This window comes from Hoplias malabaricus, chromosome 5, assembly GCF_029633855.1.
Source record: "Hoplias malabaricus isolate fHopMal1 chromosome 5, fHopMal1.hap1, whole genome shotgun sequence".
In the NCBI taxonomy this organism is placed as follows: domain Eukaryota; kingdom Metazoa; phylum Chordata; class Actinopteri; order Characiformes; family Erythrinidae; genus Hoplias; species Hoplias malabaricus.
Window position 1 is genome coordinate 11,012,607 of NC_089804.1, and position 23,262 is coordinate 11,035,868.

The 23,262-nt window shown below is 39.8% G+C and overlaps 2 protein-coding genes across 6 annotated transcripts in view; both read left to right on the forward strand.

The window, feature by feature from the left end:
• Positions 1 to 419: 419 nt before the first annotated feature.
• On the forward strand, positions 420 to 7,695 carry ptges3b (prostaglandin E synthase 3b (cytosolic)). 2 transcript variants are annotated; one of them, XM_066670985.1, is made up of 9 exons: positions 738 to 780; positions 1,248 to 1,449; positions 2,139 to 2,252; positions 2,490 to 2,559; positions 2,654 to 2,752; positions 6,026 to 6,115; positions 6,249 to 6,305; positions 6,467 to 6,491; positions 6,662 to 7,695. In XM_066670985.1, the coding sequence occupies exons 1-9, from the start codon at positions 753 to 755 to the stop codon at positions 6,679 to 6,681; spliced, it is 705 nt and encodes a 234-aa protein (XP_066527082.1). In that variant the 5' UTR covers positions 738 to 752; the 3' UTR covers positions 6,682 to 7,695. The 2 variants fall into 2 exon arrangements, with proteins under 2 accessions (XP_066527083.1, XP_066527082.1); XM_066670986.1 differs by lacking the exons at positions 738 to 780; positions 1,248 to 1,449 and adding an exon at positions 420 to 557 and having other exon boundaries at positions 6,662 to 7,692.
• Positions 7,696 to 9,302: 1,607 nt separating this feature from the next.
• baz2a (bromodomain adjacent to zinc finger domain, 2A) overlaps positions 9,303 to 23,262 on the forward strand; it is a 28,128-nt gene continuing 14,168 nt past the window's right edge. For 2 of the 4 annotated variants that reach the window (XM_066670315.1, XM_066670317.1), the window contains exons 1-15: positions 9,303 to 9,644; positions 12,054 to 12,180; positions 12,329 to 13,189; positions 13,809 to 15,530; positions 16,022 to 16,243; positions 16,389 to 16,751; positions 16,846 to 16,909; positions 17,347 to 17,455; positions 18,444 to 18,551; positions 20,406 to 20,634; positions 20,797 to 20,858; positions 21,028 to 21,093; positions 21,220 to 21,591; positions 21,868 to 22,122; positions 22,711 to 22,925. In XM_066670315.1, the coding sequence (XP_066526412.1) occupies positions 12,054 to 12,180; positions 12,329 to 13,189; positions 13,809 to 15,530; positions 16,022 to 16,243; positions 16,389 to 16,751; positions 16,846 to 16,909; positions 17,347 to 17,455; positions 18,444 to 18,551; positions 20,406 to 20,634; positions 20,797 to 20,858; positions 21,028 to 21,093; positions 21,220 to 21,591; positions 21,868 to 22,122; positions 22,711 to 22,925 (4,775 nt within the window). In that variant the 5' untranslated portion in view covers positions 9,303 to 9,644. Of the gene's footprint in view, positions 9,755 to 12,053; positions 12,181 to 12,328; positions 13,190 to 13,808; positions 15,531 to 16,021; positions 16,244 to 16,388; positions 16,752 to 16,845; positions 16,910 to 17,346; positions 17,456 to 18,443; positions 18,552 to 20,405; positions 20,635 to 20,796; positions 20,859 to 21,027; positions 21,094 to 21,219; positions 21,592 to 21,867; positions 22,123 to 22,710; positions 22,926 to 23,262 lie in introns of all 4 variants that reach the window. The other 2 variants (XM_066670316.1, XM_066670318.1) reach the window with 2 other exon arrangements.

Below are 23,262 nucleotides of genomic sequence, written 5' to 3' on the forward strand. Positions count from 1 at the left end.
AAGAGTAAAACGGTCAAAACGTCCCCACTTGCGCTTTGTATTTCTCTTTTTAATTATTTTATGATTTTTAGGTGCTACAAATCCATAATGCAACTTTGACTCTGTGTATCATCAAACAGCTGAAAGTACTGAGAGTAGGGTAAGGGTGTTGAGACCTGACAGCAGAGAGCAGCGGTCTCTGCGAAAAACTCTAGAAACATCTGCAGGCTGAAGAAGGGAGTCACGCAAAAGCGCACATGGTACCTACACACTACATAGTGTAAAATGAAAAGTCTTCAAAGGATGGTTCCTGAACCCAAACATATATACACAATATAAAGACTTTTAGTATTCTGACACGTCCGTGTTTGATAAAGAGCACATTATTTTTGCAGAATCCAAAATGTCTAACTGACCTAACGCACACTTTAGGGAGCAGGGAGCCGTTTGAGACGCACCCACAATGTAGATCCCTCCCTCATCAGGTTCATTGAGTCTGACGAGACCCCCGAGAGGACTGAACAGTGGAGAGGAGTTAGCGTTTAGAAAACCGTTAAAGTTCCACACGCCAAAGCCATGTAAGTTTAATTGTGAGGTAAAAGTGTTGTAGAAATCAACGTGTCGCAGTTTCACATGGAGCCGTGATTGAATCGCCGTTAGGGAAAGCTGGGCTAAGTCTGATTCGCAATGATTGCAAATTGTGTCTTGTAGCAGCAAGGAGCTACGTTGTAATACAGTAAAGAATAACTAAAAACTACATCCTTCCATAAAAGATGAATAACCATTCATTAAATTCTCTAGGTACTGTTTATTAAGTAAGGATGTATATATAGAGAGGCAAACCCGGCTTGTACAAATGGATAAGTTGCTAGCACTGCTAGCTATCTAGCTTCCCCATATAGCACTGGGCTGACATTAGCTGATTAACAGAGTTTAACGTTAGTTAACTGGTTTTTGTGTGAGATTTTGGCTCAGCATTGATTAAATGTGTGATATTAGATATATCACTGTGAGGTTTGCTACAAGGTCTAAGTAACCCATGGTTTAATGTGGGTTTATTCTTGGCGGTCTTGGCACCCTCGTGGCAGTGCATTGTCACTTCGGTCACTGTGGTCGATAACATAGGATAAGATTCCTGGTTTAATACAAAACATGTCAATGTAGACACGTTAAACCATTGAACGCTGGAACTGTGAACTGCTACCACGTTTATTCTGTTTCTCATTAATGAAAACTGTGTCTTATATTAACAATCCCTTCTACCTCAGCTGGCCTTTATCTACCCGTGAATCTCGGCCAGGCTCTGCCTGAAGCCTTCTCTGAGACGCGCTTGTCCTTCAGGGATGAACTAGTGCCTTATGCACTGCCCTGCGATTTATCAGCGGAGTTAAGTACAGGTCCTGAAAGGAAAAATCCTTACCAGAATTGTTTCAACAGGCTTGCCAGATTTGAGATGACGAAAGTAGCCAGGCAGGTTGAATGAATTTATGGAGAGGATTTATACTTTTACACTTTCCCACCTGTGTGTTTTGTGAAGTTTAAACATTAAAGTCTCTAAATATTGAGATTATACTATTACACTCTTTTCCTGCCACAGCTTTTGTGTTCTGTTAAAGCAGTACTAGGCAGACTTTTTACCTTAACATTTCAGCTTGAAAATAATTGTGACAATTCCCTGACCAGTAATAAGAGAGTATAAGGCTTTTGTAGCTGTTATTCTGGGTTCAGCACTTCAGAAACTGCACTGTGTAACCTTTGGAGGAGGGTAGAAATACCCCGCCCCTCCAACACTTCATTTGAAGTGGTGCAATTTGTCTGTCACCTCCAGAACTTAAATGCTGCCTTTTTATTAGACATGGTAAAAATAGAGGCTTTAGGGAGGGATGGACAAACTGTTGTCACATCAGAAGCAAAAGCAGCTTCCTCAATATTGGAAGCTTGAACTGCAGGTGCTGGGGACGGTTTTTTCTTTTGTTCCCGCACAGCGTTTGAAGTTCCGTTTTAATTTGTTTCAGTGTAATTTTCAAATGTTTGTTTAATTTTTTTCTTTACGTAAAGAGAGTTCTCTTATCTGAACACATTAAAAACACCTGCTGACAAATGAATAAATGAAGGATGAAAAGTTAATTTTGTTTACTGTGTGTATTTCTCAATAATAGGAACCCTGCGACTGCAAAATGGTATGACAGGAAGGACTATGTCTTCATTGAGTTCTGTGTGGAGGACAGCAAGGATGTGAAAGTAAACTTTGAGAAGTCAAAATTTATTTTCAGGTATGCTGGTACAGTGACTAGATTTATCTGTTAGTAATCAGTGGAACAAAATATTTTTTTATATGAAAAGCACATCATGGTACTGGCTCATATGTCACACAGAGATTTTCCACTGCATGGTACCTAATTGACTTTTTTATTTGCTTGTCCGTTAAGCATATTTGGTGCCTAGTATGTTCCAAAATATGTATAGTGAATCTAATGATGTTTTTTTGTTATATATTTTTTCTGTTTAAGTTGTCTGGGTGGGACTGACAGTGTCAAGCACTTAAATGAAATTGACCTCTTTGAAGCGATTGATCAAAATGTGAGTTTTGCATATTCTAATTAACGTATGCATGAAACATTTTACAATTATAAAATGGGTATTTATTCATTATTACTTAACTTTTTTTAAACAGGAGTCAAAACACAGGCGCACAGATCGGTCGGTGTTGTGTTGTTTAAGAAAAGCAGAACTGGGGAAACCATGGCCAAGACTAACAAAAGACAAAGCAAAGGTATGTGTTATCATATTTGTGAATTAGTATCATGAGAAAAGAGTTTATTAACAAGGGTGACTTAAGCGACTTTGTTCTTCCCTTAAAAGTTTAAAATTTCTGAAGTGTTATAGTCTCGCACACCATAAAATAACCAGACATAACAGGCAAATATATCTTTATATTTAAATTACATATATGTAGGTGACATAACAATGAATATTCATTCATTCATATATTATCTGTAACCGCTTATCCAGTTCAGGGTCACGGTGTGTCCAGAGCCTACCCGGAATCATTGGGCGCCAGTCCTTCACAGGGCAACACACACACACATTCACTCACACACTCACACCTACGGCCACTTTTAAATTGACAATCCACCTACCAACGTGTGTTTTTGGACTGTGGGAGGAAACCGGAGCACCCGGAAGAAACCCACGCGGACACAGGGAGAACACACCACACTCCTCACAGACAGTCACCCGGAACAGGAATTGAACCCACAACCTCCAGGTCCCTGGAGCTGTGTGACTGCGACACTACCTGCTGCGCCTAAAAATGAAAAATGAATTTAAATATTAGGTTTTATTCTGCATTCCCGCTCCGGGTGACTGTCTGTAAGGAATTGGTGTGTTCTCCCTGTGTCCGTGTGGGTTTCCTCCGGGTGCTCCGGTTTCCTCCCACAGTCCAAAAACACGTTGGTAGGTAGATTGGCGACACAAAAGTGTCTGTAGGTGTGAGTTTGTGAGTGAATGTGTGTGTGTGTTGCCCTGTGAAGGACTGGCGTCCCCTCCGGGGTGTATTCCCGCCTTGCGCCCGATGATTCCAGGTAGGCTCTGGACCCCCCGCGACCCTAAATTGGATAAGCGGTTACAGATGATGGATGGATTACCTGGACTTTATCCTACCAGCTAATATTTAGTCTGAGTGACGTCAGGAGCCATACCATAGTTTATTATGATTAATCCCAGTTGTATTATTTACTCCTATTTCACACTAAAGTAATACTTTTCATATTTTTGTATTATTTAGTCATAGACATCAGTGGAAAGGTGAGCTTCTAAATCATGAGTGCAGCACTTTATGAAAGGTCCTTTTGACAGAATAATCATTTCCGCAGTTATAATTAACTGAAATATTGATAAACACAAGCTACAGACATTTACTTCTAGATAAGTATGTCAGAAATACACTGGGACTTCTACCTACGAACTTGATCCATTCCGTGACCCGGTTCGTAAGTGGAAAAGTTCGTTTCTCGAGTCAATTTTCCCCATTTAAAATAATGGAAAAGCAATTAATGTGTTCCAGCCCCCACCCCGAAAGTCACCCTTTTTGCACTGATATATGTTTACAACACTCTCAAATTAGTAAAAAAAAAAAAATTACATGTAGCATTACTAAAAGAAATACAGTGGTAACAGTAATAAAAAAAAAAATTAAAAAAAAAGTTTTAAGTGGTTACTCATCGCTACCTTGAAGACGTGACGACTGGCTGGAGGAGTAACACAGGCACTGGCTGTATGACGGGAGGTGGGGGGTGGGTGGAATAACGGAGAGTAGGCGGGTGAATGTGGGGAGACAAAGCGTAGATACGGCTTAACTTAGCACGAATTTCGATGTCTGCTATTTACACTAATGCTAAATTGCTAAAACTACAATTTGCTAATCTTAAACGCTCACTCAAGTCTGGGCGCTGGGAGACTCGTCTATTAGGGTCAGTGGCCATTTCCAGCCGCCGGCTCGGCGGAGGCTCGGGTTCATTTCTAGGGTCATGGTTCATTGGTGGAGAAAAAAAATATTCAATTGCCCAGTTCGTATTTTGGAAAGTTTGTTAGTAGAGGTTCCACTGTACTCATTTTAGAGAATTCTCTACTTTTAAACAGTATTTTGTGTTTTGTTGATCATATACCGTACCAAGTACTTACTACTCTCACTAGCTTCACTGTGCCTTTTTTTTCTGATTTAGACAGTGCAGCTCATTACAAAATGGACAATTTATAGGAAATAGGTTAATGATAAACAAGTGACTACATCCATAAAACAGCCATTTGTTCAGTATTGTTTTGTTTACGTTCACTCATCAGAGAGTATCTTGCTTGCCCTTGTTGCACCTTTTATGCAGAAAACCTCCACTCACTGGTTGTAACTGGATTTTAGGTTTGCATTTCAGGCTTCAGTTAGCACAGAACTCTGGATGGCTCATAAAAACAAATTGAAATAGTGTTAACGGCAATAAAAACATCAGTGTCCTTAACATTTTTATTGCATTAACGTGTTAACTTTGACACCCCTAAAACCAATAAAATAATTTGAGCTAATATACAGTGGAACCTCTACTAACGAACGCCTATACTAACGAACTTTCCAAGATATGAACCAGGCATTTCAATATTTTTTGTCTCCACCAATGAACCATGACTCTAGAAACAAACCCGAGCCTCCGCCGACCCGGCGGCTGGAAATGTCCCCTGACCCCAATAGGAGAGTCTCTTCCAGTGCCCAGACTTGAGTGAGCTTTTAAGATTAGCAAATTGTAGTTTTAGCATTTTAGCATAATTTAGCATTAGTGTAAATAGCAGACATCAAAATTCGTGCTAAATTAAGCCGTATCTACGCTTCGTCTCCTCACATTCACCGCCTACTCTCCATTATTCCACCCACCCCCCACCTCCCGTCATACAGCCAGTGCCTGTGTTACTCCTCCTGCCAGTCGTCACGTCTTCAAGGTAGCGATATGTAAACACTTAAATATTTTTTTTAATTTCTTTTTTTATTACTGTCACCACTGTATTTCTTTTTTATTTTTAGTAACGTTACATGTATTTTTTTTTTTTTGTTGTTGTAAACATATATCAGTGCAAAAAGGGTGACTTTCGGGGTGGGGGCTGGAACACATTAATTGCTTTTCCATTATTTAAATGGGGAAAATTGACTCGAGAAACGAACTTTTCCACTTACGAACCGGGTCACGGAATGGATCAAGTTCGTAGGTAGAGGTTCCACTGTACTTCTTTCTTGCATTTATTTTAGGATGCTTGCATGTATTGTAAGACTTTTTGTAACGCATTGTTTTCAGAAATCGACATGCATTCGTGGTTTGGCTGATATGGAATCTACCCCTGTACCCTTACTGAATAAAGGGCTGCAATAACAAAAATTATCTGAATGCTTGAAATTATTTAAAATATTTTTATATTGTTTCAAATGTGACATAGAGAAACGTGTGCAGTACAGCACCAAATTACATAATGGGTATTATATTCTTATCTGTACTTCTTTCTTATGCAGATCAACTGGTTAAGTGTCGACTTTAACAACTGGAAAGACTGGGAAGATGATTCCGATGAGGAGCTATCCAACTTTGACCGTTTTTCAGAGGTTAGTTAAGTCACAGTAGTGGCTTTGGAGAATTTTTAATGATGTTTAATGGAAGAACAAGGTGCAAACACAGAACTTTAATAGGTGTTTGTTTACATGCTTGACTTATTCCTTTAACTCTTGTTGCTTGCAGATGATGAACAGCATGGGAGGAGAGGATGAATTACCAGAATTAGATGGCGCTGAGGACGTAAGGACCAGTCTTCATTCATATTACTTCAGCAATTGCTTTGACAATTTACTTTGACATACTTTCTCAATATATATTTTAACTGAGGGGTTTTAATTTACCAGTGTGTTACCTGGTTGCATTATTGTTCTAATGCATGTTTTACTTCCATCTGTTTTTAGGATTCGGCAGACAGTGATGATGAGAGTAAGTTCAATACAATTTACATTTTCTGTGATAATACAGCAGTTTAAATGTACTGTTATTTATGCCTTAATTGGATGTGATATACTTTGGAATTACCGCTCATTGTTTGATACTGGACAAGTCATTAAAGTTATTTGTATTATAATTATTTTTTTCCCCACTTTCCACAGAAATGCCGGATCTAGAATAGAGATTTTCAGTGAGCGTGGATGAAGAGTGAACCTAAAGGCAACCAAAAGAAGAAATTGAATATCAGCCCTACAAAAAAAGAGAGATGAGATGAACTAAATTCACATGGCTGGATGGTTATATTTAACATCTTTCTGTCCACACAGGGGCTGTTCTTCCACTACTGTAGGCACAGCCTCCACTGAAGGTTAATATGCATACTGTTTTACTGAGTTTATCTCCTACCACCAGTGAGCAGCCTTGAATTTTTGTTTTAATTTGAACGTCTATGTATCCACATGTTGTTCTGAAGAACTGCACTGTATATGTAATTTCCCAAAAAAAAAAGCAATATGTGAAAGTTAAGCAAAATGCATTGTAATTAAAGGTGAAGGAGATGTTTTAAATAACCCCCCACATGCATTTACACCTCTTCCCAAGGTTTGTGTATTTGGTGGAATTCACAGACTGCAACCGTGTGATTAAAGTGAGAATGAAGGATTTCAGAACTTCTCATATAAATTAGTCCCTGTTATTTCTTAATAAAGATTCACAGTAGGTCAGATAGCTGTGTTGAACATATTCCCCCCCACTCTGTAATATTTATAGATGAAAATAATTTGTTCTAACTTCTATAAAATGGTGCCTTGTGTCTGATTCTTGTGGTGTCTGTCTTTTAGTACGTTACCAACCATGTACGACCCACCTTATCATTAAGAGCAACACTAGCATTTTGCGTTGAGTAGTTTAGATATGTTGAACGATGTATGGCTGCTACTGGATTTGAACACAATTTCTGACCATTCTGAATTTGAGCCATTCGTGTCCTACTGAAAATGGACCAAATACTATATCATGGACAAAGCTATTTGAACATTGCTGGATGTTGGTCCTTTTTATGAGTCTTTTAAAATTGTTAAATTTCATTTTCTTTTTTTAAATAAACTGCTTAATGTTCCGTTTTCATTTTCTTCAAATAACTGTTTTGGATTTTGTTTAATAATAAATGCATTATTACCCATTACAGTAAGGAAGCTAATGTTAATTTAAAATTGAGCCTTTTTTAATAAATAGTTTTAACTGCACATATTTATAGAAGTCTGCAGGGTTTTCTCTGTCTACAGTGTGTAATGATGCTTATAGAAGCTAAACATTCTATGTTAAAATGTGTGTGTGTATATATATATATATATATATATATATATATAAATTTCTCCGAGGAATATGATCTGATCTTGGAACAATTCTGGCTGCTCTTGTGTCCTGTTCTTCCGACGCCATTAATGTGAAGTGCAGTAGCCTGGTTTCTGCCGATTGTGAGGTGTAAGATTACACGGCTGTTTAATACTGGAGCATCTCTTAAGCCCGCATTTTGTGTGGAAAGTATTAGCGCTTTGTGAACGTCCTGTGGGGTCCTAAAGCCCTCCCGCCGCTTTATTAACGCTGATTTGGGCAACACGCAGATTAGGAACGGTGAAGTATGATGCCAACAATTTCTGTGTGTTTTGATCCCAGATTGGACAAATCACATTTTACCCTGAGATTCTAAAGGTTATGAAACAGTTGGCAGTTATTTTTCAAATATCGGGCATATTATCAAGGCTGTATCTGTCCAAGACACTCCCATAAATGAGGGTAAATATTTTAAAGTATCTACAAACTTCTGTCAAGTTTCTAAAGTGTTGTTGATAGTCTACTGTGCCAAAGTGTTTCCAAGTATTCTTATAGTATTTAAAGCCCATAAAATAAACTTAATCTTCTGTTTAAATTTCGATAGTCCCTGACTTTCCCAACATTGAATATAAGAAAACAGCCTTTGTCCGTTACCTGAGGTCTCATCATCCACCTTCCATTGTGAGCATGTATTTCTCTGTGTGACATAACAGTGTCCAAGACAAGTGCAAAAGCCACAATAGTCATAATATTCAGATGATAAAGGAAAGTTAAAGTGGTATTAATATATATACAGCATTAGACAAAACATAAAACCAAAGGCCACTGCAAGCTCCTGCAGTGTCTGAACAATCCAACAGAGAGTGTAGATTCACTTCTTGACAAGGTTTCACCAAAACTGTTCAAAAGCAAACCATTTTGTTTTAGCACTGGTTTACTACCATCCAAACTAATTACATGAAGCAATTAAAGACATTTTGTAGATTTACATTACATTATTTACATAAAGGGTTGATTTCTCAGAATGTCAGTATGTAATCAATACTGAAAACAGAGAAATGCTTATTTGTCTTCATCACGTTATCTTTAAGAAATCTAGATGAAGCTGGTTAATGTCGAATATGTGACTTTAATTATTTCACAAATTTAAATATTTAACAGGTGTTAACAGAGGTCAGGGGACAGGGATGAGTGATGTACATTTTAATTTCACATAATGTAATGGCCTCGGTCAAGAGTTGTGAAATATTTACACATTAATTAATAAAGTAATTCTGAAGTTTTTTTTTTTAAATCTCAGATAACTTGGGCTTGGAGTATTACTGTGATCCACATCAGTACAGCATTTTTATATATGGGTCCAACAATATTGGTTGCCTTAATTTAGAGGGATTTTGTGTTTTCAGGTGGACTGCTAGTGTACTTAACCCATCCTGGTCCCATTACTGATCCTGAAAGGCACGTGTGATCCATTTATCCCGTGGACAAAACTTACTGGTACATTGTGTGTTGGTTGGGGGTTAAACTAGGACTGCCATAACACGTTTCTATGTGATTTGAAACAGGCATTTGTGTTGTTGTGAGGGACATTTTACACATAATCGTGACTGTAACCTCAGTCGGACCCTAATTATCTGGTACAACCTCCTGGAGTCATCCTTACTAGAGTGATGTGGGACGGCACTAGGACCCGGAGAGTCGTCTGCACATGCTCCTCATTCACTTCCTCGGCTCGGCTCCTCTCTTTCTCTGCTCTGTGATCATGGCGGCGCTCTAACACTCCAGCCATGTTTGCTAATTTGAAACCTAAAGGTTAGCGAATACCTGCTCATTATTCACACCATCCACACCGCTTTCATCCACACAGACCACCATCCTGGGGCCGACAGGCCGAGGTTTTTTATCCATCGGAAGACAGTAAGGTTAGACCTTTGGTTATCGTGTTTTTTCGGATGGAAACTTTGGAGTGTGTGTGCGGGTGATGCTGGCTTAAAAATGCTCTCCTCCGCCTTCACCGCCTCAGCAAAACAATGAGTTCATCAACAAAAGACCGGCGTCTGAGATCAGGAGGACGGTAAACAGACGAAGTGGAAGACCCCATTTGTGTTCACAGAGTGCGAATCGGTCGGCAAGCTCTATACATTTTAGTGTTACATTTTTGAACGCTAGCTGTGTGTCTGTGGCTAGCTCGGGTTTAACTTCTTTAATTATTTAAATAACCTTGGAGTTGACGTCGTTCTCGAAAATGCCCTGTCGTTCCCCCCCCTTGTCTTTTTAAATAAATGTGTTAACGTACACTTTCATTTATAGGCTTCACTTTAAAGACCTTATTTCAACTTAAGATGATTACAAATAAAACAAATAAACCCATCGAAGCAGTGTTTCCGAGAAGCTGAAACATTATCATTAGCAGGCAGCGGCCAACAGGCCCCGACTGAATGACGTTATTAAAACAGCGTTAACCCGCGGCTCTACCGCCGAGCTCTCCGGAGATCACGGAAAGTGAACAAAACGTATTTTGAGCTCTTTTTTTACACTGTTCGTGGACTGTCCCAGCGCCTGCAGTCCTGAGTTTAAACTACTTGGGATTATTTTAACCAGATTATTCATAAACACTACAGTTAAATGGTTGAAATTCTGACGTTAGCTCGTGTTTTGTCTGAGCAGCTTGTTGGCTACTCCATTTGACTAGACAGATACACAGCAATCCAACTGCCGTTCATTTTGCCATGGCATAAGTTCATGGTGAATTTACAATAAATTAGTACAAACTGTAAAATCTTTTAAAATATATTTAATAAATACAACGTGTTTGGGTGGGAAGACTGTGTGGCACCACAGACTGAATGTGGCTGGATGGGGAGAAGTAACAGTGCAGGCTTACAGGCTGTCTGAGTGAGGCTGGATTGGAGAAGTAACTTAAAGCAAGCTTTCAGGCTGTCTGTGTGAGACTGGATGGAAGAATAAACTTCAGGTTAAGAGGCTTTCTGAGCGAAGCTGGATTGGAGAAGTAACCGTGCAGACTTACAGGCTGTCTGAGTGAGGCTGGATTGGAGAAGTAACTTAGTGCAGTTTTGCAGGATGTGTGAGTGATGCTAGATGGGAGAAGTAGTGCAGGCTTATGGGCTGTCTGAGGATTGCTGGATGGGAAAAGAAGTGCAGGCTGTTTGAGATGCTGGGCAGGAGAAAGTGTGACAAAACAGTCTAAATGAGTTTTGATGGGTGAAGTAGTGCAGGTGAGCAGGCTGTCTGAGCGAGGTTGGATGCGATTAAAAGGCTGGATGAGAGTAGTATTGCAGGCTAGTGTGGCTAGCAGGCTGTCTGTGTCAGGCTGCTTCATCCAGAGCGCATGGTCACGTGTGGCAGCTAGGTCCTCCGCTCGCTATGTTCGGTTCTTTCGGGCTGTATGCGACACACTTGATTGAGAATCCGTTTGGAGATAGACGTGAGACATGTTTAGACTGAGTGCAGTTGAGGAGTGATGTAGTTGTCCTATCTCATGCTGTATATTTTGTGGCGCCGAGCGAAATGTTTTCGCTAGCATTGCTGCTAAAGATATGCAACGTTAGACGGTGTTTTGTGTTGTTTAGCTGTCCGCAGTGAAAATATCCGAGACCACAAAACGCAGACTGCCTTAAATAGGTTTCGTTGTACTTTGCGTTACACTTTTTACACACATCGTATCTTTCTTCGTGTTTGTGTTTGCCTGTGTGTATGGCGGGGTATGAATATTTAAATGGTCCGCACTGTGAAAGTGCAGCTCCGTATGAATCAACGCGAAAGCTCAAGCATCCCTCGCCCGCCTATCTGCGACATTTTAGGGAGAGTGAGGAGTGCAATGTTTGTGATGTCGGCCACAGCATGTCATCACACTACGGAATCATTTGCATGCAACAATTGGGTGTGACTGCTATATTTTGCTACAAATTACAGCCACGTAATGGCAAAAATGAAGGGAGATTTTATTTAATTTAGGTTAAAAATGTTATCATTACTATTATTCAGGTTTTTAAAACTTCCTCTAGTAAAAATAATGAAATAAATGAGGAGGCACTATGAGGTGAAAGATGCCTTATTTCAGGAATTCTAAAAGTAGTGTCAGTTTGAAAGTAAGTGGGAAGTAATTTTTTTAAGTATGTGAGCATACTTGGTTATTGTTAGTTTATACTTTTATTTTGAATTTATATTCCATATGTTTATGATATTCTTCCTTTTTTCTAGATGGAAACAAATAACCATTTTAACTATGGGCCTCATTCAGTGTCAACTAACTCAGGACTAAAGCATTCCTCAGGGGAGTCTCTTTATACTAACGGGTCCTCCATGAGCTTCCCCCAGCAAGGGAAAAGTGAGCCTATATTCACTCTCTTGTTGTGTTAGCCTTAACAAACAGTCTTTACACTGTACGTCACTCTTTGAATGAGATGTGTAACAAATATACATGGTTTCTGAATTGTGTGATATGTGAATAATCTTTTAATTTGACCCATGTGCAGATCTGAACAGCGAAATGAATGTGAATGGCATCACTACTGCAGATGGAGCCAGCCAACCTGGACCACATCCTCCTCCTTCCTCTTACCCCCTTGTAAGCAATCACCACCGGCAGGGCAGCATGGGCTATGACTACTTGTGGAGCCAGTCCCAGTATAACCCTGCTATGAGCTCTGGCGCTGCCCATGGAATGCACCAGAAACCAGGCTCACAGGGGGTGATGCAGCAGCAGCCTCAGCACCACTTTCAGGGACACGGACAGTACCAAGTCAATGGAAGTATGGGGGGTACTCGGCAACCCCCTATAGCAGGGGGTCAGTATTGGGGCAGAGGAAATCCTAATCAACAGCCAGATGCATCATCTATGTCATTAGGATACAGTTCTCATGGCATGTATGGAGGTTACCCAAATCAGGTGCACAGTGGCATCCAACAAGCATCACATCACCAGCAGCCTCCACCCATTCAACATCAGTCTGCGACAGCGCTTCAGCACCACCCGCATCACTCACAGCACCACCAGCCACACAATGTGCAGCCACAACAGCAGCAGCAGCATTATGGCATGGTGCCCAACGGCATGCCCTTTTATCAGCACCAAACACAGCATGGACCTCTGTCCTCGCAGCAACCTCTAACTCAGTCCCAGTCTCAACCCCAGACTCCAATGATGTCCACCACACAGAATTTTACCCCCCCACGGGGAAGCCCGCAGCACCATCACATCTCCCACGGGGGTACTAGTAGCCCCCTGCCAATGCATGTCCCAAGGATGTCGCCTTCTGCGAAGTCTGACAGTGGCTCACCTCAGAGAAAAGAGAGTCCAGGGAGAGGCACTATGGCCCATTCCTCTGGGATTCAAGGTTAGTATCGGTCTTTGTGTGTTGAATTGCTTGGATTTTTATTATTATTATTATTATTTTTTTTCAGTTTCTGTAATAAAATTTCATCTAACTAAATGGATTTTAAATTACACTTGTAGCACCCTCATTTCAGACATTGTAGTTGATTTCCTCCTCATTCCACGATTGCTTGCAACTTATTGTGGGTGGTTGGCTTATTTGTCATTGAGAAGATATATGTGGGCTTAAAACCAAAGCTCTGCAAAATTAAAAAATAAATGGTTCATTCCGTAATGTAGTTTTGTTCTTTCCTTTAGGAGATATATATATATTTTGTCATATACCCATTTGGAGTTGTATGTTTATTGCTAGTTATGTTGTACATCTCACTGCTTATTTCATTGTCAGTGGAATTAATTGTGAAGGCAAGGTCACTGATAGACTTCAAGCTAACTTAATTTTCACTTTTTAGACATGGGCAAAATGTGACATAGGAAATATTTTATATATACACTAGTGTTCACAGAGAAATATATATATATATATATATGAGGTAGTGAAGGTATATATTTTTATGAATGGTGAAATGAAATTAAGTTTTTAATTGATTTATTTATTGATTTATTTATTTTGTCTGCAGTGCGACTGAATGAGTCCTACAAAGAAATTGATCAAGGATACAACGGAGTTGAAAGGGCCCCTATCCCCCAGCTGCTCTCCACTAGTGAAGGATTCCCTGTGAAGCCCTCAGGAACTCCCCTAGTGCCCCCTAATGACTATATTTCACGAATACAGCAGCCTGTTGTTGATAATGAGCCTGCAAAACAGCACCATGATATGGAAACCTTGCTCAAGGACCTGAATCCTCCTGCAGTTTCTGGACCTATGCCACCAGTTGGTACTCCTCCACGTCAGATGTCAATTGCACTACCACAAACAATCACTGGACCCAGTAATATACAGTCTTCATATTCTGCGATGGCTTCAGAATCCAGTCCAAGAGTTTCTACACATGCTTCGGCGTCACCAAAACATGGAATGAACACCTCATCACCTATGGCTGCACCTCTTCAATTGCTAACCCCTCCTCCATTAATGGTGCAAGGGATAAGATCTGTTGAAGTCTCTGCTCCTTCAGTTTCTGATGCTTTGCCCGCAGCACTTTCAACTCCTGCTTCAGCATCCTCTACAACTCAGATGGGCCAAAGTTCCTCAGCACCGCCTCCTGCTGTGTCAGCATCACCTCCACATACATCTCGCAGTCAGTCTTTGACCATTAAACCTCCAGTGCAGACTAGAGTTCTTCGGGTTCCTCAGCCGCCTATAATTCCAGATTCACCTCATCCAGTAATGTTCACTCCATCATCTGCATTACCACCTCCCCAAAGGACGGTGATGTCTCCCCTGGCAGCCCCGAGCCCTACACCTGCTGCTGGGTCTTTGGCTCACACAGCTGTTGAAACTTGTTCTCTTCCTATAGATTCTACAACTCTTTCTGTTGTTTCTACTCCTTCAGCAGCACCTGCCTTTTCCCAAATGGCTTCATCTCCTCAGAAATTTTGTTCTTCTCCTCCAGCTGTAAATGCTACACCTCAGGCATCCCCATCACCACCTCCTGGTTCCACTGCCCCTAAGGCATCTGTTTCTACTGCTGGAAGTGTAACACCTCTTGGCCTAGGTCAGGCTTCTCCTCATAGCCTCGGACAGGCAGGCAAACCTTATTCTGCTCAGAAAACCAACGCTGAACACGATTCTAGTCAATCACATGAAAAAGCAATTCTGGCAAGCTCAGAGTACAAACAGGAATGCTATACAGACACCCACTCTGAATCCCTTGGTAAAGGGTCTGAAACATTTGTCAGTATCCCAGATACAAAACAGATTGAGAGGGGCATTTTATCATTAATTGAAAAGGATTGTGGGCCCAGCAAGGACCAAACAACTCCAGCAAAAGGAACAGATATCATTTTGAATGATACACTGCCCAGTGAAACATCTATGAATTACCCATCTTTGGCAGAGTCCACCTCCAATGAAGTGTCTGGGGCAGAGGACACTGAATCAATGGAAGACAGTTATGATGTTTCTTTCAATAACAGTTTCAGACCTCAAGGTGCTTCAGTGTATACGGAGGGAGCCTCGCATACAGATTCCAAGGACTGGTTGCCTGAAGACATCCATAGGGAGAGCACTTCTTGTGAAGAACAGATTATGGACAGCTGCATGGCCACTAGAAGCTTCAGTGATGATACCTCACTCCAGGATAGTTTTCAGATGGATTTCTCCTTAAATGACACTTCCCAGAATGATACCTCTCAGCTGTCTTCATTTGTAAATGAATTTTCTGTACATTCTGCTAAAGGTGAGCATCTCGCTGTAAATTATTAGTTACTTTAGGGCTATGTCTATTCATTTATCTAGCCCTCATACATTCTATCTGGTATTTAAGATTTTTTTTCAAATGGCTTCATTACAAAAGGTGGGCCTATTTAATTTAAATGTCTTTTGATAAAAAGCAGTTAACACTGCAAAAATAAAGAGTTAGCCAAAATTTTAGTCAGAAATTATATAAATGATTAAATCATAAATATATGAATTATGAAGATGTTGAGTCATGTCTGACACATGCATTTAGGATTATGTTAAAAAAAAAAAAAGTTGTCATAATGACAATTGATGCTCCAGTAGTTTGCTGACGCTGTTTAAAAAAAAGTGTTTGAATACCCTAAATACGTCAAGGAAATATCACCAGAGGACTAATTTTCCTGTTATAGAGAGACAGAAATCTGTTAATTACTAAAAATATTTAAAAATGATGTCAGTCTTCTCATTTTCCTCATTTCATCCCCACAGCAAATGAAGTGGAAAGCAAAGAAGGACACAGTGCTCCAGAATTAGTTGGCACCATTAACTATACTATCCCTGCTCCATCAGATACAGGAGCACAAGGTGGATTTGGTGTACCTGACTTCGGTGTGGGGACTAGTATCCCACTGTCTACAGCCCCATGTACCTCACCAGTCAAGAAACAACGCAAGCGCAAAACACCTAAGGCTTTAGTTCCTCTTGATCAAAGTAAACATTTTGTCATTTAAGCTGCTTAAAATTCACTTTTTCAAATGGAAATGTATAAAAGTATGGAATACTTCCTAATGCTATCAAGTTGATATTTGGACTTTTTGTTCTTTGCCTGTTCATTTTAATACACTTTGTTTGCCAGGTGTGCCTGAGGCTAAGAAAAAGAGACGAAGGTCAGCACCTAAAAGTTTGAAAGGGGGCGGTGTTGAACAGAAGACGAATGAGGAGAAAACACCACCTTTAACAAAGAAGAGGAAAACATTCAAAGAGGCAACAGAACTGGCACCTGTCTTTGATGGTGTACTTCCTGCTGGAATGCCTCAGATGCTGCTAGCAGAGTCAGAGAGTATTATGAGTGACCCCAATCTGATCAGTAATGTCTCCATTCCTAAACCTAAGAAATTTAGGAAACCCAAGATGAAAGATGTTACAGCAAAAAAATCACCGAAAAATGAAGCTGATATGGATGGAAAAACTGAGGACCAAGACTGCAGCTCCACTACAGGTAATTGTTACTTTCAGTCGTTTGAGCTTATTGTGCAGATATGGTCCTGAAGAATAGTTTCTCCTGCAAAATTCTGTTGCTTTTCTTGATCCAGGAGAAACCCCTAGACGCAGAGCTATAGCTACTGAAGAACAGGTCAACTTCCCTATTCTTCATGGGTAAGTCGAATATCCATACAATTTATACACAAGCTTAATAGGTTTTATCTTTGTAATTGTTGTAAACCTTTATTAAAAGTCAGTTTCATCTCCATTGATGCCTCTGTCATCCATTGCCCCGCTTTCTCTGTGGGTAATAGGATGCCCCCCCCTCCTCCTCAGTTAGCGTTATGTTAGCTAAGGTTGGCATAACAGATCTGGGTGGCTGGCTCTCTCCAAATGTGCTGAGTTATATTGTGTTAGTGACAGTTTGGTGGCTGTCTTCACATGTCTTGGAAGTAGTCTGTGCTTGTCTCATGCTCCCAGATTGGTTGCATCATATGGTTGGGTCTCAGCAAGCTATTGGTTGGAATTGGCAGTAACTATATTGAAGAGAAAAGTGAGTAGAAAATAATATCATTAAAAATAATTATGCAATTTGATTTTGATAATGTCAGATGGAGGCGTGAGATTCGTGTACGGATGCTTGAAGATCGAATGAAAGGGGAGACGTGGTACTACAGCCCGTGCGGGAGGAGAATGAAACAGTTCCCTGAGGTCATTAAGGTGAGCCTTCACTTCTATATGCACTTGGAAGTGGCAAAAAAGTCAGAACGAATTTTGTTAAATTGTACACATGCAATTATGTGAATTCACTAAAGAGCTTTGCAAGACATACCTGTGCCCTGTCGTCATCACCGGTATGGGCTGCGTCTACGCATACTTGACATTGGTTTGTAGAGGGGCGTGTGTCTGACATTGGTGTGTGATCAATTCATGTTTAACTGGGGGAAAAAATGAACGACAGATTAATTTCTTTGCATTTCACTGTACAGCACATATTAAGGATCTACTCCCAGCTGCACCATCTTCAGGCAGCACATGCAATGCTTACCTATTCACCAACGCCTTTTTCTTGTTTTCAGTTCCACCTTAAATGGTTGAACTCATTGCACAGGCTGATTAGTGTGTCCCAAACCCTCAATTTCTTTTACCCCATGTAGTGTGATAGTGTGCAGTTTGAGATAAAGCAGAAGTAAGAATGTGGGTTACATTTTTAGCTATCATGTGTATTTGCTACAGTAACATAAAAACCAAAACGATGGATGTGTGAGACTGGAGAGAAGTGTTAGGTGGTTTTCCCTTATGTCCAAATATGAAAGTTAAAACATTTTTTTATTTATTTATATCGAATGTTTATTGTTCATTGATACCCATGTTTTCATTAAAGGCAACATAGAATTGTTATGGTAATGAATTTACAGTTAATTTAAAGGTTTTTACATATTTCTGTATGTATTATATGTGTACAGAACCATTCTTCAGTTTGATAAAGACTGAGACCACTTTTGGTCAGACCGAATTTTGGTCCTTTGCTCTGGAAACCTGTTCACACCTGTTATTTTGATTTGGATCAAACTGTAAAGTCACAAGATCCAAAACAACAAAGCACCCTAAGAGAATTGCAGTTTAATTTCCTTGTGCAATTTATTATATTCACATATTATTTAATATTTGTCATTATTTATGCTGATACATTGTCTTTGGCTTTTAGTATTTGAAGAGACACAAGGATAATCTGAATGGAGTGACCAGGGAGCACTTCAGTTTTAGCCCACGGATGCCAGTAGGGGACTTCTATGAGGAACGAGACACACCTGAGGTCTGTGGTGTTTTATTTTTTCCTTTTATTGAGATTTCAATACACAACGTTGGACTGGGAGATTGAAGATGCTGTCTCTATAACACTCATGAATATGTTTATGGGAAATGTGGCCTGAAGTCAACTTTCAACATGCTCCATTGCGCATGATCCATCTTTATAGTTCTTGATGTTGTTTTTCTGCTTCGACAGACTCCTGATGTTTAATAGACACAGCTTATCTGCAGTGTTATTGTTGCCATTTAGACAGAAGTAAATTTAACCATGGATTCCCACCATGATTTTTTTTTCTTAACTCACATTATGAATGAGTAGCTGTGATGCTGGATGGGAATGAGGGAATGAATGCTTAGATTTTGCTTTGGTGAATCATTTCAAAACATTCTGTATATATTAAGGCCAGTATTTCTGCTGTAAACAGTGCATAGATACTGCGTTGAAACTGTAGCCTGATGCACACCTTGGCAGACCGCAAAAGATTGTGATTAGTCTGCAGTAGCACAAACATGGATCAAGTGTAACGAGGAAGTCCAGAAATATGAACTCCTCCACAGTACAGAGACTGCAGACAGCAGCAAATTCTTGGTGAGAGATTTCCTCAGGCATTGGTTTGGGCGTCACAGTACGAATTAAAAGAAGGAACAAGGGGGAAAAAATCCACTCACCTCTAGGTGGGGGGTTAAACTCGCTACAAGGAGCAGGGATGCACACAGGAAAATTTGCTGATTATTGTTGTATTTGTTTGCTCCTGGCACAGCATGTAAAGTACACTCTGTTCCAATTAATTGCCAAATACGTTAATAGTGCACTTCACAGATTATTAAACTACTACTAGAATATATTGTACTGCCTAGTGTAGTGGAATATGTTAGAGATTCAGCTCTAGAGTTTTGGAGGTGTGATTACATAATGACGCATGGAACGCACAATGGTGTACACTCTGCATTCAGTCAACGCAGAAGCATAAATCTGCCTTTAAACTCATAACCTAGCAAGGGAATAACTGGAGGTCAGTGTGCCCTAAGTGTCTGAAGGTGATTCTCTACAGTTTGAGGTTACTTAATCTGCCAGTCCATATTTTTAATTCTATTCGCCAGTCAGGAGCCAAATAAACATCTACAAATAAACATTTCCAAGAAAGTTTTCACAATGTGCAAAATGCAATGATATGCAAATCATTTAAATCCTATAAACACAACATTTTGGCAACATATTCCTAAAAATTTGTGACAGGAACATGTTTACCACTGTGTTGCATCACATTTTAACAACACTCAGTAAATGTTTGGGAACCAATTTCTGTAATTTTGAAAGTGAAATGTTTTTCCATTCTTTCAAACTCAAAAGTTTGAGGTGTCCATTATTTTTGTTTCATAATGCACCAGTTGTTTTCAATGGGTGACACTTCTGGACTAGTTTAACACCCAGACTCTCTTACTAAGGAGTCATGCTGTTGTAATCCATGCAGAATGAGGATTGGCCTTGTCCTACTGAAAAACATGTTTTTTGTGCAGTGAATCTCAAATCATATTTTGTTTGTTATTTTTTTCCTGTGTGTCAGATACTCCAGCACTTAAAATAATGATATAAATATTAGTTCTAGGATCAGGGCAAATTTTCTGTAACTAAAACAGTAATATAATCTGCATGTAAAATATTTTGCCAAGCATTTTTTCTTTTTTTTTTTTGGTTATCTGAACTGCAGGTTGTGCCTGTTGTTTTACCTGTTATTTGAGGATTGCTTCATTCCATACCTCTATCTAGACTGTGAATTTTTACTCTCTTTAAAACACTTTTCAATACATTTTCATATAAGTTTTTCAATTGAGGTATTCATTTAAATGTGACTTACAGGGAAAGAAATGGTTCCAGCTGGCCAATGAGGAAATCCCCTCCATGATTATGTCGATAACGGGTAGACGTGGTCGCCCTCCAAATCCTGACAAAGAAGGCAAACCTCGGCCTCGTGGTCGTCGGCCCAGAGGCACGCCACAGAGGCGCCCAGGCAGACCTCCAAAGGCCAAGATGATAGACCTGCTGAGCAAAATAGATGCCAGGCTGCTGCTGAGACTAGAAGCAAAGGGTAAGTGCAGATGCTTTTTAGGTTGGATTGTAACTAAAGAAAACTGAGACAGGAGTTGTATTAATACAAAAACACAGGATATACGTTAGGAAATTTTTAACATAAGGTGGAAACTTATTGCAATTCAAGAGCAGGTGTTTGTATGTTCTCTTCATTCCACAGAGGAGCTTACAGAAGAGGAGAAGGAGAAACTGGCTAAGATCAAGAAGAAAATGAAGAAAAAGGTGAGATTCTGTTGCTGTGTTAATGGTAGTTCCATGTCAGTGTCTACCCAAGAAATATATATATTTTTTAATACTTAAGCAAGAAAATAAAATGAATATTATTCTGCTCAAGAAGAAGATTGTTTCAAATCTTGTTTTGCTATGATTCTTTGTTTTTCCTCTTACACAGGCAAGATTGAAGCGGAGGGAAGATGCCAAGAACAAAAAGATTAAGCAGGAAAAACTTAAAGCTAAGGTAACGTAGTTCAAAACACTTAAAAATAAATAAATAAATACATAAATCTGCCTCTTTAAAATTAAATCCTGATGTAAATTGTGTAGATTTCATTCAGTGTCAAATTCAATTAATGTGTTTGAACAGTTAAGTGCCAAAGAGCCCACGTCAGAGGAGCAAGAGCAAAACCTGTTTCCAGACACAGAGATGCCCCAGCCAGTTTCAGATCTGCCCAAAAAGCGTGGTCGCAGGAGGAAGACCCCAGCTCCTTCCCCAGTAGAGGAGGATCTGGAGAAGGCCAGCCCTGTGAAGAGGACAGCAACAGCCCGTAGCAAAGCCAAGGCTCTGGCAAAAGCCCAGGCTGAAGCAGAGGCCAAGGCACAGGCTGCACTGGCAGCTAAAAGGCAGGCGGAGAGGAGGGCACAGTTGCAGAAACGTTTGGAGGAGAGGAAGAGACAACAGTTGATTCTGGAAGAGCTGAAGAAACCCACCGAGGACATGTGTCTTACTGACCATGCGGTAAATGGACAATATTTCTCCTTGTTATTGTAAGAAAACAAAACACTGTATTTGATCTCTTGTTGTGTAACTTGTTTACCGGCATTAATCTTAAGTTTCAGTGCTTGAACTCCCAAGCTGGTCAAAGTATAACCTTTGGACCTTTGATTGTTTTAATGTTTCATAGTAGACACTGTGACAAAACTATATCTTCAAATGTTTTGTTTCTCTTTTCACATTTACTATTGAAATTATTTAATTAATTCGCTCATGTTTTGTGATTCCTTGTTCTTAAAGCCTCTGCCAGAGTTGTCTCGTATTCCTGGATTGGTGCTCTCAGGTGTGGCCTTCTCCTATTGTATCACGGTAGTGGAGTTTCTGCATAGCTATGGGAAGGTACTTGGTCTCCAGGTAACAAAGGATGTTCCCAGCTTGGCCACCCTACAAGAGGGTCTTCTGGGTGTGGGCAATAGCCAGAATGAGCTTCTGGATCTGTTGGTAAAACTAATGGAGGCAGTGTTGATTGATCCTGGACTGCCATCTTATTACCAGGTAGGTCTGGGGTGTTCCATAAATTGTTGTTGGAATATATTTAAAGCCATTTTTATTCTTCTGCCTGATTGAAGTACTGAATATAGACTTAAAATGTTATGTTATGAGTGTTATGTTTTTTATATATATATAATTTTTTTTTTTTTCATTGAACCATTTTACTGTCAAAGTTGAGTGTTTTATATATTTATTTATTATTCTGGGGTATTATCCATTTTGGTTAGTGATAATTTGGAATTATAATGACTCCTGATGTGGATTTCAGAGACTTTAAGGTTTTAGACACAGAAAAGTAGATTTGCTTGTAGTATGGACTGATATTTGGTATGTAGGGAAAAGAAAAGGAGGCGTTTAAATTTTTTCGTGAACAAAATAAACAATGCATTACAGGTGAAAATTTAATACATGTGCTCTGTGACCTTTTATGAACACACTGCTAAATTAAACCAAGCTCTTTCCTTTTTTATTTCTGCTGTGCTTGTTTCTGATGATAACTGTTTGATCATATTTAATTTGCTATATGTAAAGCCGGTCATATTATATTCTGTTTGTCCACTCTCCACTTCCCCTCCCTTTGTTGTTTTCTAGTCTGTGAAGATCCTGGGTGAGAAGTTGGTGGACCTGGAGTTGAGCCACTACACAGTGTCCGAGGTGCTGCGCATCTTTCTGGAATCTCATGGCTTTGAACCAGAGGTGTGCAACAGCCTCCGCACTAAAAGCTTCCAGACTCTGTGCCCTGACGTCAAGGCCTCTATCCTGGCCTTCCTGGTGGAGGAGCTTAATGCTAGCAACATAGTCATCAGGTAATTGTATCTTTTGGTCACAGGCTTTATTTGTGTTTAGCGGGGGATGCACTGAAGATACACTGTGTGCAATTACAGTAGGGTACTTTTTAAATTGATATAGAAAATTGTAACATGCCAATGTCCTGCTAGGAATTCACACTTACTGTATGTGAAATGTAACCATCCTAACTAACCTCAGATGTTACATGAATGGGTGTTATTATTAAATGAGGCAATGTTGTAGCAGTTTTGCTACATGCTAATGGATAATATGCCATTGTTGGTTTTGTGCTAGTTCTAGGTTCTGCCATATGTGTAATAATGTTAGTACTGGTTACAAAATGGATGTTATTTA

Excerpts from the sequence above, each read along its gene's own strand:
- ptges3b (XM_066670985.1), top strand. The coding sequence starts at position 753 with ATGAATAACCATTCATTAAATTCTCTAG. Across the intron at positions 1,450-2,138 it reads GAGATGACGAAAGTAGCCAG|GAACCCTGCGACTGCAAAAT; the intron begins GCAGGTTGAATG and ends TCTCAATAATAG. Across the intron at positions 6,116-6,248 it reads ACTTTGACCGTTTTTCAGAG|ATGATGAACAGCATGGGAGG; the intron begins GTTAGTTAAGTC and ends TGTTGCTTGCAG.